Genomic DNA, 19,817 nt, shown 5'->3' with positions numbered 1-19,817 from the left:
CAATGCCCTTTGAGATCCTCAGGAAAAAATTTATGAGAGTACTTGATGTATTCTAAATCTCCCCAGTCTATCACCTGATAGATGGAGAATACCTGATTAGGCCAACAGATAAGGAGTGTGCCATTTTCCAAATTTTTGGAGCACCCCGATCAGAAACAGTGAATGCATCACTTCAGTGATTTCAAATCTCGGATTGGGTAGATTTCCACTTTATTCTGTGTTTAAAATAGCAGCACTCTCTGTCTCTTATAAGATTGCTGTGCTGCAAAGAACATTTATGTCAAATTCTCAGTTACTCTCTCTTTTGTCTGGCAATTTGGTACCCATGCACCTGCCATTTTTACAGTCAAACGTAGCAGCTTTGAATAAGGTATTTGGATCTAAAATGCTTAAATAGTACTTGTTTTCTAAAATGAAATGGGAGATTTTGCCATTGTTTAAACTGTAAGTGGCTTTGAAATGCCTTCTATGCAGAACAAATTAGTGCAGCTGCTGTAATGCTGATCTTATAGCAGATTATTCTGCTTCAACAGGATGCCTTTGCTCTATATTTATTTATTCTTCTAAAAGAAAAAAAAAGTCTTATTATACACACCTGTTTGGACAAAATTAATGAAAAACAAGGACGACAAAACACACCTGGCATCTATACTCATCTGGGTCCAGAAAGTTAAAGAATGTCAAGTGAACTATGCTAAGGCTCCTGAACTTCCTCAAGCTGAATCTGTAGCTTTGCACCCACCCTGCACGAGCCCTTGATATTGCTTAACGTCACATGCCAGAGACATAGAAACAGACTAACCACCTCACCCAGTGACAATGACAGGATTGCTCCCAGAACAATCAGAACCAGTGGATCCAGTTCACATTCCCCTTCCGAATACTCCAGTTGTGAATGTCCAGACGATGTCGAACAGGACTCCTGCACCAAACCTGGGTGTCTAGGGTAGGGCTCCCATGGTTCCCAAACACTGCCAGTAGGATGGTACAACTGGCAGAGGACACTCCCCTCCCCATAGCACTTCTCTTTTGGCCAATCCTACCTCATCGTGAGACAGAACCTGGATCTTCTGGAGCTCCTATTATATGCCACCTCTTGCCAGATGCCACAGAGACTCCTGCAGGGCCTCAGACTCAGGCGGAAGAAAAAGCCGGATCCCTTATCTTATTATTGGCAGAACCAATGGTTGCGCCTCAAGGCTGGCAGGTGGGATGGGAACACGCCTCTGCATCGTCAGATAGTCTCTTACTCTGGTATAACACCATCCCAGAATAGAAACAGTCCCGCTAGAAGAGGTGAATGCGGATAGGGAACAGCAAAAATGTCCTCCGGGGAGATGTGGGTCTGAGATTGCCAACGGACTCTTCTCGCACCCTAGGGCTGAGTAGTCAGGACCAGAGCTTCCCTGGTCCCCATGGCGGTCGGCACCTTCTGGGGCTGTGTCACTACCACCACCGCATCAGCTCTAGAAATAGATGGGAGCTCCAGAAGCTTTCACCATCGGAGGTTTCATCACAAGCCTTCACCATCAGAGCCCATGTTGGAACTGTCAGATCCATACCCTGCTGCACCTCCCTTCTCATGTCAAGAAGATTTACAGGGGTCTAAGTCCTTAGCACCTGTGTGTGCCAGCTCTCCTGACTTTGATGAGGTTGGGGAGGGATCCTCTCTCTTAGGGCCAGTTTTAGACAAAGACGTCTTGTCCTTATGTCATTTAGAGTGTCCCTTGTTCTCACATGAAGCCTTCTTCTTAGGCTTAACAGTCTTAGCCTCCATTCCTGCACTTGTGCTCAGAGGAGCGCTGCCTTCTTGGTGAGACTGATATATCATGGCGGGGGAGGTCCCCAGCCTAGATTTGATTGGGGCTTAATTGCCTTCTCCATAAGATGTTTTGAGTGTCAGTTCCTGACTCTCATGAGTTCTAGGGGCAAAAGAGCAACAGATGCTGACTTGGTAGAAATATGAGCCTCACCCAGGCAGCGTTGATGTTTGGAAAAGGAGCACGGGCAGGAAACAATTTTTGAACCCCAGGACCCTGGGCGTAATCTCAGACTTCTTGGGGAGAAAGTTCCCAGGTGGGGAACAAAAACAATAAAGGCCAGAACTGATGATGATTCACTGGTGTTATAGCTCTGTTAGTGATATCATCACCTTTTAATCTAATTATACCGTTTTATCTAATTATACTGTGTTAAAATATACTATAAAGACTGTTAAAATTACTAAAAACTGCTCCAGTAAGAAAGGAGCCAAGAACACCAAAGATTCTACCTCAGACCATCAGGCAGCACTAACGAACCAGAGCAGCATCGGCCCGCACCACTTTTTATGCCCTCAGTTCAGAGCGCGAGGAGAGCTACAGCGCGTATATAGGCCAATGGACACTGCTTGTGAAAAATTCCATACTCAAACGCATGGTGCACACATGTATCCCATGTATGTAATACACATAGGGACCATCACTTGAAGAAGAATACAGTGTTCTACACCTGAGTCACCAAAACTGGAAAGACTTCCAGTTTGATAAGATCAGCACCCCTGTTACAACACAATACCAGAAGAAAAGCTTTTGGTGAAACCATCCATAATGTCTTGGACTTTTAAATGAAGGAGGAAGACTGGGCAGAGCCATGCCTGTTTATCTGGATAGAGTGGGAATATTTCCCTCTGTAGCTTGTTTTCTGCACATGTACTCTCAGACCTCTCCTTATTGTGACAAACCTGTTGCCTCTGGTTATCCCTGGCTCAATATAACCTTTATAGGATGAAAGGAGGACCAACACCACAATGGTCTTTCGCCTGGTATGACCATGTTACAGGGGGAAAATATTTTAAGTACAATTAAAAGAATACTGTTAAATTATTTATACCTTCCCAGTGTTATCAGCTCAGCAGACAGTTAAAATGGAATTTTTAAAATATAGTTTTCTTTTCAATGTTTAAGCTGTATTTACCTCTTGATTTCACATTCCATTTGAACAATTAAAACAGAACAGTTTCACTTAATTATAGTCAGTTTAATGCATTCGTTTTGATGCACTTATACAAATGTGTTTGGTTTGCAAAATTGCAGGTGAACTTTTACAATCAACCCACAACACTGATTGCCTTTTTTCTTTAATATACTAACAAAAGTATTGAAAAGCTACTGTTTTACAAAACCTACATTCTGAAGTTAAATTGCAAGATAGTATGGTCTTCCATTAATTCACAGATGACAGAAGAAATTAATCTCCCCATGAAATTTCAGAATGATGTGCTAACCAAAACTGGTGCAACTTTCTATTAAGGCTAAACAGTAAACTTCAAGAAAGTCTCAAAGACCATGAAATACCGCAACAAAAACAATCTGCCAGCTTCATTTCTTGAAAAATGCCAGATTCAAGGAATTCCCCACCTTTACAGTTATTCAAATTCACTCCTAGTAGTGTTTTTAACTCAGATTTCCATTTACCTAGTTTTATAAAGATGTACTGTATTCCACATTAATAAGCGTTATTCTGTGTAGGAGTTGCAACCTTCCTATGTTCATCTACTGCAAAAGTAATTCCCTAATGCAATTTTCAAAACCCCTGGTATCTGTGCACCATGAGTACCTATGGTAATTAAACCACCACTTTTCAATTATAGCTGCTGCTGCCATGTACCAAAAACCTAACAATAAGGTCTTTGTGTGAAATTTCACTCTAGACCCTGCAAAAGCGCAAAATACTTTAGTTTTACAAGGTATCTTATATCATTTTTAGAGTGCAAGCTATTTGGTGTAGGGAGCATGTGTTACTCTGTCTTTGTATAAGGTCATGCAAATTTACAAAGCTTCCAGCGTACTGATGATTTTTAATCAGATTTCACTCTAATAGTCAATGATAGCAAATCAAAAAGATGCACTGTGATAGGACATGCAGGGCTGAAGATATCAGAGAGGACTAATGCCCACAGAGAATGATCACCTTGTCTAAAATTCTGCACTTGCACATGACTCATTTGCTCTGAGAAGCCATTAAGCGCTCTCTTCATTTTACATATTAACATAAACGGACAATGTGAAAAATGACATATTGGATTAACATTAAAGCCCTTCCTACAAACTCCCAACCTCTCTGCTTTCCCTTCCCCCACCCCCATGTCATCATTTTTCAGGATCTGTGCAGATAACCAAACAAAAGCAAGAAGAAACCATTTTCAGCATCAACCTCTATTGATCAGCCTTAAGTGAGACTCCATCTGTCAAGTATTAACAGCTGCCCCCACCACAAAAACAAGACAGAACAATGCCTGCCACATTTAGAGAGAACATGAAATAACTATCTTTACCTTTTCAAGTTCAGTTTATGTATTTTATTTCTGCTAATAGGCCATACAGAAACATTACTTCAATGCTCTTCCTTGCAAAAGGACTACAGAAATATAATTAGAGAACTCTAACCAGCTGTTTGTTGTATTCTGTCTTCAATTTAAACATCACGTTAGCGTATAATGATGTGCTCTGTAAAAGGAACTAGAGAGCCTATATTATATGTACAGGTAAGTAGCCAATATTACTCACTTGATCTACAGTGGGATTATTTTAGCACCATAGAATTACTTATCTGCTCTATTATATTAACATTTTTCATAATATTTCAAATGCTGAGAATAAAAGGAAACTACAACCACTAGATATTAAAAAGAACAAAGGTAAATAATAATTTGTGCAGCAACACAAACTTAACTGCATTTGGAAATGTCACAAAGTTCAACATGCTTCAATGAAGTTCAAAGGGAAACTTTCTGTTCTGTCCACATGCTTTGTTGACCTTCCTGGGATGCTGCAAGGCACATCCATTTACCCAGAACTATCTTACTCTTTTTTATTCAAAGAAGAGGTGGATTAAGAGCGGCTGGTTTTAACAGAGGTAGGGGTGGTCCTTACTGTTTAAAAAAAACAACAACACTATCTCAGATGATAATCATGAGGGGATTTGATTTTTTGTTTTTATTTTTAATTTGATTGTTCACATATTTAGAGCCGGTTAGACATGCACTGTATAAACATGAAAAATAAGGGTCAGCTCATCGACTTGCATAAATAAGCACTGCTCCTGAAGTTATGCAGATGCGTAACAGCTGCAAATCTGGCCCTAAATACCTCGCTATTAAGATGATATATTACTACTATTTCACTATTTATAGTGATGCAAGCTTCAAAATGAGGAGGGAAAGGGAGACCAGATCAGGTCAGAATACAAGAAAATTTAAACTCCAAACTAGCAAAGACCTGGGCAGACAGAAGGGTCCACCCATGCACATCCCTATGCAGAATCAGACTCATGGTGCATAAATTTGAGAGGAGGAAGGCTGTCAGTCTCTAATAATAGCTTCTGAAAACATACATACTATTTCCTATGAGATACATAGTAAATAATCCCATTACATTTTATCTAACAGCTCATCTATAGGATTCAAATTGAAATTCCCAGTCGAGTATTTTTCCCCATAACACATGCCTTTAAGTAATTTCACCAACCTAAAAACACTTGTCTATATTTAAAGTGCCTTAGAATATATATATTTTTAAATTCTGGCACATCTGCCTCTCAGCTGGTGAAGCTGTCAGAATAAATAGAAGGCAATATCTGGAAGAATGACAAACACATGGGTCAATGTCAAATACAAGCCAATCGCTGTCAAGGCAGGAGCCAAACTCCTGCATTCAATTTCACTAATGTTTTCCAACTCAAATACCACCACACCACTTAAAAACAAAACTGTTTCCTCTCCCTGTTTGTTTTTTTTTAATAGGAGTTTTTATAAAACTCAGAGGATTTCAGATTAAACAAACTGTCTCAGCAATTTCCTCAGTTACTACAATATACAATTATAATAAAGGGAACATTTAACAATTAATTGAGCCAGCAAAAGTTAAACCTCAGGAGTGGGAGTTCAAATGCTCACTCACTAAGCAGAAGGGCAGTGGATTTTAACAACTGCAGGAAATCTCAGTCCAATTAGATTCTAGGTAAATATAAATCTGGTTCCACTGTGTTTGGAATTCTACTTGATGCAGTCTATTGGACAGACATTAGTATCAAGCCTAAAAATTACAAACAAAATATGACCGGACAGCTTCTACAGTTTTCCTCACTGTGCTAGTGCAATAATACACCACCTCCAGGCTCCAAGTCTGAGCCACACTGGACTGCAGACTATTTCATAGCCTGCAAAAGACTGGCTTTGAAAAATGACTGCTTAAAATATAATCAGAGAATGTACCACAATGTGAAAAGTATGTAAGATCTCACTTTGATATATCTAGTGACAACTGTGCAGCAGCATTTCACAAGGGTACATTTCTGACCTGATAATTCAGTGTCTCTTTCGTTCTCTGATGCCTATCCATATGATAGCTTAAGGGGTTATGCTTGCTCCTAAACAGCACCCAGGGACAGAACTCTTACCAAAGCTTTCAACTCATATCACCTATGCCCTCAAAGGAGTCAGTGCTCAAACTGTTTCACTCAAGGTATCTTCTCCAGTAGCAAGGATTGGGAAAACCTGAATTTAACTGGAATAAGTTGACAGTAATTTCCCAGAGTCCATAAGAACAACAGGAGATTTCCCAGAAGATGAGGGTCTGAAACATCCTGAATGGCAGAAATACAGTTTAAGGTCCTGTCTTGTTCTCCGACACTTGCCCAGATACTCCACACTCGACAAACACAACTAAAGTTGTGAAGAATATCCTATTACTACATGTAGTACCTCCCTACATGCTTATCAGAAGCAGCAGCATTCAAAAATCATGTCTTTCCTAATTTGTAATAAAGAAAGCTCACAATCTGTTGAGTAACATGAATCTGTCTCAGGCAGTAATGTCTATCAAAAGAAAAACAAATCCAAATTACAGCATTCCTGCTCTCTAGCAAGGAGGGCTCCACCCTCTCCCCCTAGCTGTGTTTGAGAGGAGTGTGCCTTATCTGCTGAGCGCTCCCTTTCCTTTTGCAACTTCAGCTACACTAATAAGCATTTCATCCAGCTAGTTATGAAGCACTTAAACAGACAAGTGTTACTGCCAATGCTCAGAGTAAAAACTCCTGATAACCTAAAATTTTGGATCTTCTGTTCCTTTGTCCAGATATCTTACAACTGGTCTTAAGCAACATATGGTGCAGTCTGGCAGAAAAATATGATACAACACCTTCCAGGATATAGACTGGTATTATCCTTACTCTGTGTTTCCATCACCTAAGCAAGAGGAAGATACTTAAAAACAAACAAGTACCATCCAAAGTGTTTCAAAGGCGGCTTGTTACCACCTGCAGTTACAATCAAGTCCATTCTTAATTAACAAGGATAGGGGCAGATCAGTATTTGGAAAAAAGATTTAAAAAAAGAACACAGATACTATAAGAAGTGGTGTTTGGCATTTCAGTAAGTGGCATTATTTCCAGCAAGTCAACGCGAGGGGGCTGGTGTGCTGCTGCCCTTCAAGCACCAACAAAGGCTCCAAATCACTCTGGCCATTAGAGATGTTATAACATTTAGGAAGCCTGAACCTATATTAGACCTACGATGTTGAGCTAAGAATATCCTTCCTTTCAGATATTTTAAACAACTGGATGGTAGAGAGATGCCTCCTTTAGACCATGATCTTCCACACACCAAAGATATAGCTCTGGCTGGGTAATACTTCAGTACAATTCTTGTAATTGAGACACCAGTTTGCAGTCTTACCTGCAAATCAGTGAACTTATGCCATGTGTTCCTATATGCATTTCTGCTTCTGCTAAGGAAGACTGGTATCTCTCTATTATCCAGGCCTCCAGTGGTTTACAACTCTGGAGTTCAGAGCTTACACAGTTCAAGGAACACCTACTAATAAAACATCCTCCCCGAGGGTGAATGCCCAACACTTTGGGATCCTGGAGGACACCGACATTGCAGAAAGGTACTATTCTTCCCACAGAAGCACTTTTACCCTCTCTGCTACCAGGCCTTTGTTCCTGCTACTCTGCGGCATCTGTTGCATATAACTACTGATATCATTGCTGGAATGGATGCTTACAAATCCTTTTAATCCTTGTAGATCCCTTTAAATGGTTCTGGATAGCAAGTGAAAACAACACTGCCCTCATTTCCAAATGATTTACAGCGAAGTGTTTCTCTGTGGATCCACCTCAATTGATCTGATTTTTTTTTTATTTTTTTGTCGTAACAACATTCCTGCACCCTATCATTGGTGGTGTGACTACAGTCCACTCGGTAATAACAAAAACCCTTGTGTGTCAGGTTCTAATCTTCATGAAGAATAATGCCCCCTTGACCATCAGCTGGGGGGGGGGGGGTCTATAAGATGTTGTATTTTGGTTCTTTTTTATTCCATTCATCAAGACAGATGTAGGGGAAAAGGTCATGGAAATAGACAGGCCCCCTCAACAAAGTCCAACAGACACCCACGGATCCTGGGAGACAGACAAAGCCTTCCTGGTCCAAGGAGGGGTAAATTTGATGATGAAACTTCTGGAATCTGATCAGTCAGGAATTCTGATCCTTCTCTACCCAGCGCCAAATACACTCAAAGGTAATTTGCTGGGATACCCAAAGAAAGCTAATTTTAAAGTTAATGAATCAGCTGCAAATCCACAAGAATGATCTCACTATTCTTAATGTCTAAGTTTTCTTTCCTGTCTCTTCCCTCTGGAATGAAGCTGAAACTCAAACTTTTTCATGATGACCATAACCTAGAGCAGTGGTCCCCAAACTTTTGAGGGTCTCCATGGTGAATTGGAGTGGTGTTGACAGACTTGAAGTAAAAGCACCTTGAATTACACAGATAGTCCCTAGCAAGATCAGAAGTAGAGAGCTATAGTTAATTTTAACTCAAAAAAAAAAAAGTTCAGAGAAAAGCTAGCAAACCCCAACACTCAAACATATGACATTCACTGAGTATGAACTCATGGAAGCAAGACTTACATTGAAACAGACTAGATATGATGGCATGTAGTTCCTTTCAAGACTAAGGGCTGACATCACAAAGTAGCAGCTAGGCCCTATTCACACTACTGATAGAAACTTGTTAAATATAGCTACGTCAGCAAATCCACACAACATCATGCTCACAACCATGTATCAAAAATATTGTTCAGTGGTGTATATGACAGTGAGCCCTGAAAAAAATCTGGAGAAATGTCCTATAGTGTCTAAGCTGCTGACCCTAAACACAGAGGACTGTGGGTGTTTTTCCACATAGGGATATCCTCCTGCACAGACAGCCAGGCAGTAGGACTGACTACTCCTGTAGCAGATTTGGTTAGGAGAGGTGGCCTGCACAGCAGAAGATTACTGTTAGAATCTGCTTACAGCCTGCCAATCATGTAATCAGAGCCATAACGGTCGTAAACAAGATACATCCACACAGTTCAGAACCATGTATTAATCATGCTGTGTGTGGATGTGAACTGTATGTGAAGTCAGCCCTGTTAGAACCTGGTTACATCTTGGAAGAAGGCTGTATTATAGATGGACTCAGTCGTCACTGTAAATGGAAGGAAACATAACCCAAATCATCTGACTGGGTACAGAGGGTGAAAGAGAAATTAATTTACCTTCTTGATCAAGCTAACTTATATCATCACTACACCCCATGCTGAAGAAGCCTGTAAGCAAATCTGGATACACACTGTGTAATAAACCCATTTGTTACCATCACAAATTCATTTGGACAAAAGAAGAGCAATAGCTGCCAGACAAAAAAGAAACTAGATTAGACATGGGGGAAATACTACAGGGCCAACCAAGTTTACACAATATGGGCTTGTGTAACTTCAAATAAAAATATAAGGGCTAAGCTACAAATTCAGACTCATGGCGTAGATGTACATGTAGCAACACTGTATGCAACATTAACTAGGGACACACGCATTCATATTCTCAACAATAAAATACTGCATCTTATATTTATCTAATCTTTCTTCCAAAAGGATTCCAAGCAATTTTATTAACAACTATCTATATCCAACACCAGTGAAATGCAGCCATTTCTGGGCTGAGAAGAACATAAGCTAAGAACCAATGGTTCCTCTAGCCCAGTATACTGTCTTTCAACAGTGGCCAGTGCCAGATGCTTCAAAGGGAATGAACAGAACAGGGCACTTTGAGTGATCCTCACCATGTCATCCAGTTCCAACTTCTAGTAATCCAATGATTAGGGACACGGAGAATGGGGCTGCGTCCCTGACCATCTTGGCTAATAGCCACTGATAGACCTATTCTCCAGGAATTTATCTAATTCTTTTTTTAAACCCAGTTATACTTTTGGCCTTTACAATATCCCCTGACAAGAAGTTCCACAAACTGACTGTGTGTTGTATGAAGTAGTACTTCCTTATATTTGTTTTAAACCTGCTCCCCATTAAATTTCTTTGCGTGATCCCTGGTTCATGTGTTATGTGAAGGGGCAAATAACACTTCCCTATTCACTTTCTCCACCCCGTCCATGATTTTATAGACCTACCATATCGCCATTCAGTCATCTCTTTTCGAAGCTGAATAGTCCCAGTCTTTTTACTCTCTCCTCGTAGGGAAGCTGTTCCAGACCCTGATCATTTTTGTTGCCTTTCTCTGTATGCAGTATTCAAAATGTTGGCGTACAATGGATTTATATGATGGCATTACGATATACCGTAATTTTATTTCTCTCTTTTCAAATGGTTCCTAACACTGTTAGCTTTTTTGATTGCCACTGCATAGTGAATAGATGTTTTCAGAGAACTATCCACAATGATTTCAAAATCTCTTTCTGGAGTGGTAATAGCTAATTTAGACCCATCATTTAGTATGTATAGTTGGGATTATGTTTTCCAATGTGCAGTACTTTGCATTTATCAACACTGAATCTATCTGCCATTTTGTTGCTCTGTCACCCAGTTTTCTGAGGTCCTCTGAAACTCTTCATCATCTGCTTTGAACCCAACTATATTGAGTAATTTAGTATAGTCTGCAAACTTTGACATCTCACTGTATCCCCTTTTCCAGATCATTCATGAATATGTTGAACAGCACTTGTCCCAGGATAGATCCTCGGGGGACCCCATATTTACCTCTCTTCCATAAGAAAGAAAACCAACTGGTAGACAGAGGTGCTGCACAGCAGAGTTTAATTTGGAAGGGAATTTTGGCCACCGACAGAAATAAACTTCTATTCGTATGAAGAGTGATGAAACTTTAACATCTATAGAGATCAGAGAAGTCCTCAGTTTAAGACATCAAATAAAAATCAAATCAAATGTATTGTTTTTCTTACAAGCAACCAACAGGAGAGTTGAAGTTAAATTAGGCTACCCGAATTGCACTCACCTTTACTTTACAGCTTCCTGGACTTTGCTGTGTAAGTTTCACCAATTTAGACTCCCCTGCACCCATTTACAATTGTGCAACTTGCACCACCAGCCCAATTGCCTCTGAATTTTTCCTACCACATGTAACTGAAGCAAATCAGAAGCTAGAGAATGAAATCTTAATTTGCGTTTAGCCTTCTTTAAAACCATACAGTAATCACTCTACCATTTAAGACAGCAATCCAGTTAAGATGTTATTTATAATATCCTGCAGACAGCTAATCACCTTTTAAGATGGTTGCTAAGCTCATGCCTCTCCTACAAGGAACCTTGTAGTGGCGTAATTTTTCACCACTAACCATGGATGTCAATGCAGCAGAGAGAGCGATGCAAGTCAGAGGGCAAAAAAGGAAAGTAAATAACCAAGTTTCATACCAGGAATCTTCAATTGTGTTAGTAACTGAATAGAAAGTTTAGTTCCAATTAAGTTATTAAAGTTATTTTAGTTCAAATTATGTTATTGAGTTAAGCTAAAATCTTCTTACCTAATACTACTATTTTGCCCTTCTTTAAGTAATTTGAAAAGCCTGACAACCTCCTTGAGAGGGATTGGGAAAATGGGTACAGAGTGGTTAGTCATTTGCCCACTGTCACAGGCTGGAGTTAGTGTCTGACCTCGGAACAGAAGTTGGGCACCCAGCTCCCTTATAATTTGTTTTGCAACATCCCCCGTCCTAAAATAATGTTCAATTAAGTATTTTCTATTTGTAGGAGCAGATCATTCACCCACATTGTCAACCATGTGCGCTCTCAGGTGCCTAATAAGGTCTGATTGATGCTCAGCCAGCATTCACAGAATTCTTACCGTGTATGGATTCTCTGGTGTTTCTAAAACGTCTGTGCCATGATTGAAGCTTTTCCCACATTCAGTACATAAATAGCATTTCTCCCCACTGAGTGATCTCTGGCGGATAGGAAGGTACAAGCCCTAACTGCAGTTTTTGCCACATTTAGTACATAAATAAGGTTTCTCTTCCAAGGGGATTCTCTTGTGGTGAATAAAGCATGAGCAATCACTGAAGCTTTCCCCACTTCCACAGCATTTATAAGGTCTCTTGTCTATGTTTATTCTCTGGTGCATACTGAGGTGTGAGCTCAGAATGAAACTTTGCCCATACTCATTACAGTCCTAGGGCTTTTCAGCCATGTAGGTCCTCCAATGTTGGACAGCTTTTTTTGAAAGCCAGGCACACTAAAATGGACTAAAAGTCATCCTGCTCTAGAATGGAAAGAGACCCACCTAACTGGGATGCAGTGTTGCTGTGCCCTTTTCAATAGCTGTCACTTTCCACTGCAGAGATGGCACTAAGTGGCAGCTGTTTAATGTTTCACAGCAATTAAAATATTTACAAATGTATTTATAAGTTAATAATGTACGTACGCATGCATATATGGAAAACGAAAACGTACGTGTGTAGAGAGGCATGGACCTTTACATTTAATCGTCAGTCTAAGAGATTTGATTTCCAGAGTCCCCACTCCCCTCCCAGACATGTGGGTTGCAAAGCTCTCTTTTCTAGAACTGAATAAAATAATCAAAACTAGACTGACAATGGTTTGACCAAGGCACAGCGCAGACAAGCTTTGTATTAAATTCTTCTGTTCTGCAAAGCATTTCTACCCAAGCTTGGAATACCCCTAGTATTCCAGTACAGGGAGCCTCGTAAACAGATTACTAATCATTCCAAGTTCTATAACGTGGACTACTACTAGAGACCAAAAAGATTTTCTATCTAGATTTTAAGCCAGGACCTTCAGCAATGAAAAGCCAGTGCATTAACCCATTGCACCTCCATGCCCACACAACAGCTGTTCTTAACACACTGTACATGGTCTTGATCCTATGACACTGAAAGTCAGACTGCCCCAAAGTTTATCTTTATGCAGACTCCCAGCTGTTATTGCACTAGTGATCAAATATTAGTCAATTCCAAGTCCTGCCTACTGAGAGCAAAACTATTATGGTAATTGATATCTCAAACCTGTCAAGCATGAGATGTGCTGTTGGGAAATAAATTAGTAAACACAAAGTGCCAACTTTTGCACAGGCAAGAAAAACTTAAAGAGAAAGACCTTAAAACCTCAAAGAATTTAGCATTAATTACTTTTCAGCTTTTTCAGCCCACTTTACATGAGAATAAATCACCCAACTGGTCCAGGAGTTGATCACACTCATATCCACACTATCACCAAGTTAAGCAATTTATACCAATTTCATCTGCTTCTACAAGAATTAAGTTTAATGTTCCACAGATACAACACATCATTTGAAAATTAGACAAGTTTCCCATCATTAGTTTCCATGGTTTTCCTTTGGAGTGTGTGTCTGTTTTGCTCCAGCAGTGTTACTATAGCACACTGACGTTTTTACAGAGAAGCAGGACAAAAATAGTGAAGGCCCTAAGCTAGCTCTTTTGACAGGAGAGACAAGGATAAATACCACTTATGGTGAAAGAGGAAACTGCAATTATTCATGGTATTGAGCATTCCAAAATTCTTTACTCTGAACATAGAGTTTGTTATTCAAAATTATGGCTGCAATCAGAAATGAGAATATCTCCACAAAAAACTTCCACGTGGAATTTCATTGTCTGAAAATCTAACTGACAATGGTCATAGCTAAATTCCTACGTCAGTACTGAACGTGGAAAAATTAGATCCTGAAAAAATTTAAGTGAAATCCTGCAGTGATTAAATTAGCTGGCACACTGAAAAATCCACCATAAGTGTAAGTTATTCCTATTATTGCTCTGGAAAAAAATAAAACCTGACAATACCAGTTTTCACTGCTAATAAGTAAATATTAAATGCTAATATAGTGCCTTTCACCGAAGGATCTCCAAGAGCTCTATAAAGGCTGGTATGCATTCAATTTATTTTTTTTTAATCTGTCAGGAAAACTGCAATGTAGAGACATTAAGAGATTTGTCTAGTGTCAAAAAACAAGACAATGGCAGAGTGGGTACTAGCTTCCTGGTCTCCAGGCTCATTGCTACAGCCACAGCTGCTATAAATACTGCTTCCCTGAAGAGTGGTTATAAGGCTGGCAATAGAATTCTAGTAACAAGCGATACAAAAGGAGGAGTAATCAGGAGCCACTACTGGGTTATCCTGGTATGCCATTTCAAGATGCATCTAAACTATATTCAAAGCTACTAGAGGAGGTTAACTTTTCAAAATTGCAGCCTATTTGAGGCAGGGACTGTGTTTAACCAAATCTGTACAGTGCCCAGTGACACAGAAGCCTGCTACTGATCATGGCATTACCTCAATATCGAACAACAACAACTGCAACAGTTACCAGATATCTTCCCATATCAACCAGAAAACTCTCTAAATTCCAGCTAATAAGCAAGGAGAATTTCATGTTTACATTGCAACTGAACGCCTGTAGTGTGACAAAATACTGCACACCAGTCAGGCTAGAACATAGAACTGGGACTCACTTGGAGTAGAAAGCTCAAAAGAAACACTGCAACATAGCATAGCTTTGCTGCCTACACTGGCCACTGAAACGGTGGGCCTTATTAATGGGGAAGCCCCCACAATAAAAGAACATTACACATTTTGGGGGCAGCCCAGACACCTAGAAAAAGGAATTTTGCTAGGTTAACTTGAAAATTATTTATGCTGCTAGGCAGTGGCAAACTTCAGGGACACAAGCCAAGTCTGGCATTTGAGGTTTATCCCATGGGGAAGCTGACATGGTCGAGTGCAGTGTTTCTCAGGTTTTCGATATCACGGGCCTGCCTGCTGCCTTCCTAAACTGTGCCCAGGAGATTTCAGAGACCGGCACTGAGAAACACTGGTCTAGTGCACGTTAATCTACCCTCACTGGGAGGTTATGCATTTAGGAAGAAGATAAAAGTGAAGAGGGTCATGGGTAGGCGTAGCAGTGAAGAATAAAGCCTTGTCTACAACAGGAAATTGACTGGCATCAGTACTGTGGAGTAAGTTATTCTATAATAGCTATTTCAGAAAAGTTCCCCTATAGACACACTATTCAGGAATAATCACTCTGCTCACAAACCCGATTAATTATTCCTAAATAAAAATAACTTATTCCTGAACAGAACATCCACAGGCGGAGCTATTCTGAATACTTATTACAGAATAACTTATTTCACAATAGCTCTGCCAGTCACTTTCCTCATATAGATCCAGCCTAAGAATTTAGGTTAGGCACCTCACATTCTAGATCAGCATTTCTCAAATGTGGCACCAGGGGCTTTTCTTGTGGCCACAGCCTTCTAAGCTGTGATTGGAGAGGGGACCTGGGGGGGCAAAGCAGCAGCCACTCCCTGTTGCTCCTGGATGTGCTGCTGCCTTGGTGTTGGAGCCGTGAGCAGGGATTGAGCCCTGCTCCCCTCTGGAGACATCTGGGGCACAACACTGAAGGAGCAGGCAGCCTGTAAGTTCCCCATCTTCCCAGGGGCGGTGGGGCTCAGGCTTCGGGCTGCAGCCCTGAGGTGGCGTGGCAGCAGGCTCCGGCCACAAAGCGGTGGGCTTTGTTCTTGGGCCCCAGCCCCGCATGGCCTCCCCCACCCACCCAGCCACCCACCCCCCACATCGCCCCAGGTGTTTTGTTTAAGAACAAGACTTGAATTCATGCCCAACCAGAATTTGGGGAAATGTAAGGGACACAAGACCAAGAGGTTAGCTTGTGTTTTAGCCCCTTCCTGCAATGACCCCTCCTGGAGAGCACACACCCTCCCAGCTATAACCAACAGGGTACAAATTCATGCACACAGGGCTGTACGCGACAGCCAAGAAATGGGAGGCAAGTGCCCAACTACAGTCCACGTTAGCACATTTTTAAGGGTTCTTTACCTCCAGGCCTGTAGACAACATCATCCTCCGTGATGAAGGACGTTATTTCACCACTGTCAGTTCTCTCATAGCGAGATTTCTTCTTCGGCGGCTTCTTTTTATTTTTCTTGGTGGACTCCTCTGTGGTGGCACTGTTGTTGTCATTGTCCTCATCTTCACTGTGGTCACTTTCTGCATAATTCTTGGCACCTCCTTCCAAAGTGCAACTCCGACGAGGACGGGAGTTTTCGCTCTCTCTCACTTTCTCTCTCTTGTCTCGCTCCCTGTCCCGGTCCCTGTCCCTGTCCTTCTCTTTGTCTTTGTCCTTTTCTTTGTCAGCTGTCATGATTCGCCACGTGCCTTCTTCTGTCCTCTCACGGCTGGGCCTCCGTGAAAGGTAGACAGTAAGCCTGGGCTTCAGTCTTCTGAATTTCTCACTCAAATCCAGGAAAAATTCGACCACTCCAACAACCCCAGCGTTTTAAAGAAGCTCTTGAAAGAAGAAAAAAAGAGAGGTACAATTAATACTCTGAAATCCCTCACAATCCCTCCAGTTCTGAAAATCAAAAAGGAACCTACAAAAATATTTCAGTTTGCATGAGATAAAACTGTAAAATACATGAAGTCCTTTAAAGCAGCTGTTTGATAAGTGAAACACTAGCTTCAAATACCTTGCAGATAGTTTACACAGCAGCTTTCATCCCCAAAAGATCCTCAAAGCTCCTTACAAACTAGACACAAAGATAATTTAATCCACCACTGAAATATAGCTACCTTTGGAGTAGAACATGGTAGGTGTGAGAGCACACAGAGTTTTAGGTCAGAAATGGAACTATACGATTTAGGAAGAGAAAATGTAATTACCAGTATTTGAATCTGACCAAGATATAAGATTTCCCAGCCCCTATTCTCACAAGTACCAGGAAATTTTTAACAAAAGGTCATGATTTCCATTTTACATATCAATCGAACAACAGTACCTTCAGCAGCACAATATCCAACAGAGCTGACACAAAATAAAGAGTACCACATCCACTCAACCACAATTCCCATCCTAACTGCAGTTCCCAAGTGTCTGTTGGGAAGTCTCCCCTTCACGTGTTGAACTAGCCTGACCACACTTAGCTTGCAAGATCCAACGGGCTCACACAATAAGGTGGCAACATGCCCAAAGCTGCTCCTCCGTGCACCACAGGTAGCACACAGCTTTTGGGTTTCTTTTACCAATACTGGAATACGCAGAGGATGAATAGCAGTATCTCTTCTTCACCAATTACTTTTCTTCTTTACTGAAAAAATAAGCACACCTATCTTGTCCCTTTCATTATTGTAAGCATTACTAGGGTACAGACTGTGTGTTTAGCTTTATTTAAATGCAAGGTTGGATTGGTCAAGTATACTTATTACAACAGTATTTACAAGTGAATAATATGTGGTAACTCAGAGCTATGAGCCAGGATCCTCAAACTGCAAACCAGTCCTTGACAGTGAGTGCACAGAGTTTTACATCCCTCCCCCCAGAAAAAATCCCCCTCTCCTCCCTAAAACCCAAATATCACACCATCACCTAATACCAGTCAATTGAAAGCCTGTAATACAGAACACCGCTACATAAACTAGTCTCCTGTTCTCTCCACTAGGAACCAAGAAATAATTTACCAGTAAATGCCTTTTCTACCACTCAAGTCCAACAATCTGGACTGACAGGTTGTGTGTTACATCTTTGAGTGACAGCCAGCAACACAAACAACAGTGTTAAAATTTTTGGCACCTTCTCTTCTGGAAAGCCTCGAACAGAATTTGCATCAACTGAGGCATCCATAAGCACTTCTTAAAATTATTCAGTAGGAGGAATCTGAACTACAGTCACTGTTATGCATATGTCATACTATTTTCCTGAAAATATGCTAACTCAAAGGGAGACATTCCAAAGGAGTAGGTCCAAGACAGACAAAAAAATTAAAAGATAAGAAACTCTGTATTCCCTAATCTGTCAGTCGAGGGTTATGGGAAGCAATCCACACCACTTAGATATAAAGTAGTCAAGGAAATTAGGAAGGCACCATTGCTTTAAGAACTCTGTGACCAATTGCTGTACCTCAAACAAAGGTTACTCAATCTAAAAAGCCTGGAAAGACGTGCAAAGGGCTTGCAAAGACAACCGCACTGCTGCCTTGAATCCTCTTCAATGGAGGCTTTTCCTATCCAGCGTTCCCAGGACCGGGAGCATCTTCAGTTATGCTAACTTTAGGCGTTGTTAAGATAGGATGCAAAGAGGAGTAAAAGTGTGTGATTCTCAAGTACATATTTCCAATCACCAGAATCTAAATTATGATTTAATTCCACTCTAAGTATAAAAGTGTTTCAAGTTAGAGACCCTCAAATCAACCAGTACTTGCCTGCCAATAGCTCCTCATTGACAAAATTACTAACTTCAAAGATTAATGTCTCAATTTAAGTGAAACCTAGAAGAAAACCCAACCAAAAATGAAAGACTGCAAAAGGCCAACTTAGCCCTTGTGAATCAAGGTAAAGGGGAGTGTACAGCTGCAATTTCACCTTGTCCCACCCTTCTGCTAGAAACTGTTGCCACTAGAAAAATGTTTCATTGTTAAAAGGGGACAGTGTGAAATCAAGGCTAACACTTCAACTGCTGGAAGGTTGTCACCTTAACAAGAAATTCAAGCTTCAAATAAGTAATTTATGGGGATGAGGTTACACCACTCAAGTGACAAAAAAGTACTATTACAAAACAATGGATTTCACTGCGAACAATGTCATTACCTTGAAGAAGGTACAAAAAGGCAGCCACTTGATTCCTTAGGGCTAATCCTTCAAAGTCTCTCAGATGCAGTAAACTGTCAACAACTTGCTCCAACAGACTCATTTCTTCCATATTTGACCTCATAAAAGACATCCCCAAGAAGTGGAGGCAAGTCACCGTTATCTGAAGTCACAAGTAGATTAAACAGCTGATTTGAGGACCTCTGAATTCCTTCTGATCAACAAACTACTCAAGTGGAGCCCTTGCTGGGGACACCAAAATCCCATGTTTGTCCTTGTGAATTTTCTTCACTAGTTCATAAAGTCAAAGGTACTGACTGGAGAACACCAGCCCTTGAATAAATGGAATTAAAGAGGCGTTAACACAGATGGCTTCTGGATCTTGGAAGTCTCTGCCCACTTTAATATATTCCTATTCCCCCGGATATAAAAAAGTGTTATGGTCAAGGGGACTAGATGGTTCTCAGGGATACAGAACTTTAACCACTTAGGTTGTCCAATTCAAATCCAGACCAGGATGCTAATAATGAAGAACTTATCTAGTGGTTTCTTCGTGACAAATAATAAAATAGCAAGGTTAAAAGATGGTAATAAAGATATCCAAGACCCGCCTACACGAGAGCTTTCCACCACTAACAGAGCTGTGACACTGGTGAATCATCATCAGTTTTCCTTGTGCATACATGGCCTTTGAAGCCAGTAATGAAAGGAGACTGTGACCAACTGAGGTGGACAAATGACAGTTTCCAAAAAGATATATTCCCTGGTGGATCAGCTGTAGCTTTAAATTATTCCCGCTTGAAAATGTAGCCCATGATACTGACTGCAAGCATGAAATCAGGAGCCTC

General features: G+C 40.7%; 1 protein-coding gene across 7 annotated transcripts in view; it reads right to left on the bottom strand.

Moving 5' to 3' along the window:
* Positions 1 to 19,817, bottom strand: part of RERE (arginine-glutamic acid dipeptide repeats) — a 396,332-nt gene that overhangs the window by 249,075 nt on the left and 127,440 nt on the right. For all 7 annotated transcript variants that reach the window (XM_037881385.2, XM_037881387.2, XM_037881386.2 and 4 more), the window contains exon 2: positions 16,207 to 16,677. In XM_037881385.2, the coding sequence (XP_037737313.1) occupies positions 16,207 to 16,531 (325 nt within the window). In that variant the 5' untranslated portion in view covers positions 16,532 to 16,677. The remainder of the gene's footprint in view (positions 1 to 16,206; positions 16,678 to 19,817) is intronic.

The sequence above is a fragment of the Chelonia mydas genome, chromosome 18, assembly GCF_015237465.2.
Source record: "Chelonia mydas isolate rCheMyd1 chromosome 18, rCheMyd1.pri.v2, whole genome shotgun sequence".
Classification (NCBI taxonomy): domain Eukaryota; kingdom Metazoa; phylum Chordata; order Testudines; family Cheloniidae; genus Chelonia; species Chelonia mydas.
The sequence above is the reverse complement of the archived record's forward strand: the minus strand, read 5'-3'. Positions and strand labels throughout refer to the sequence as shown.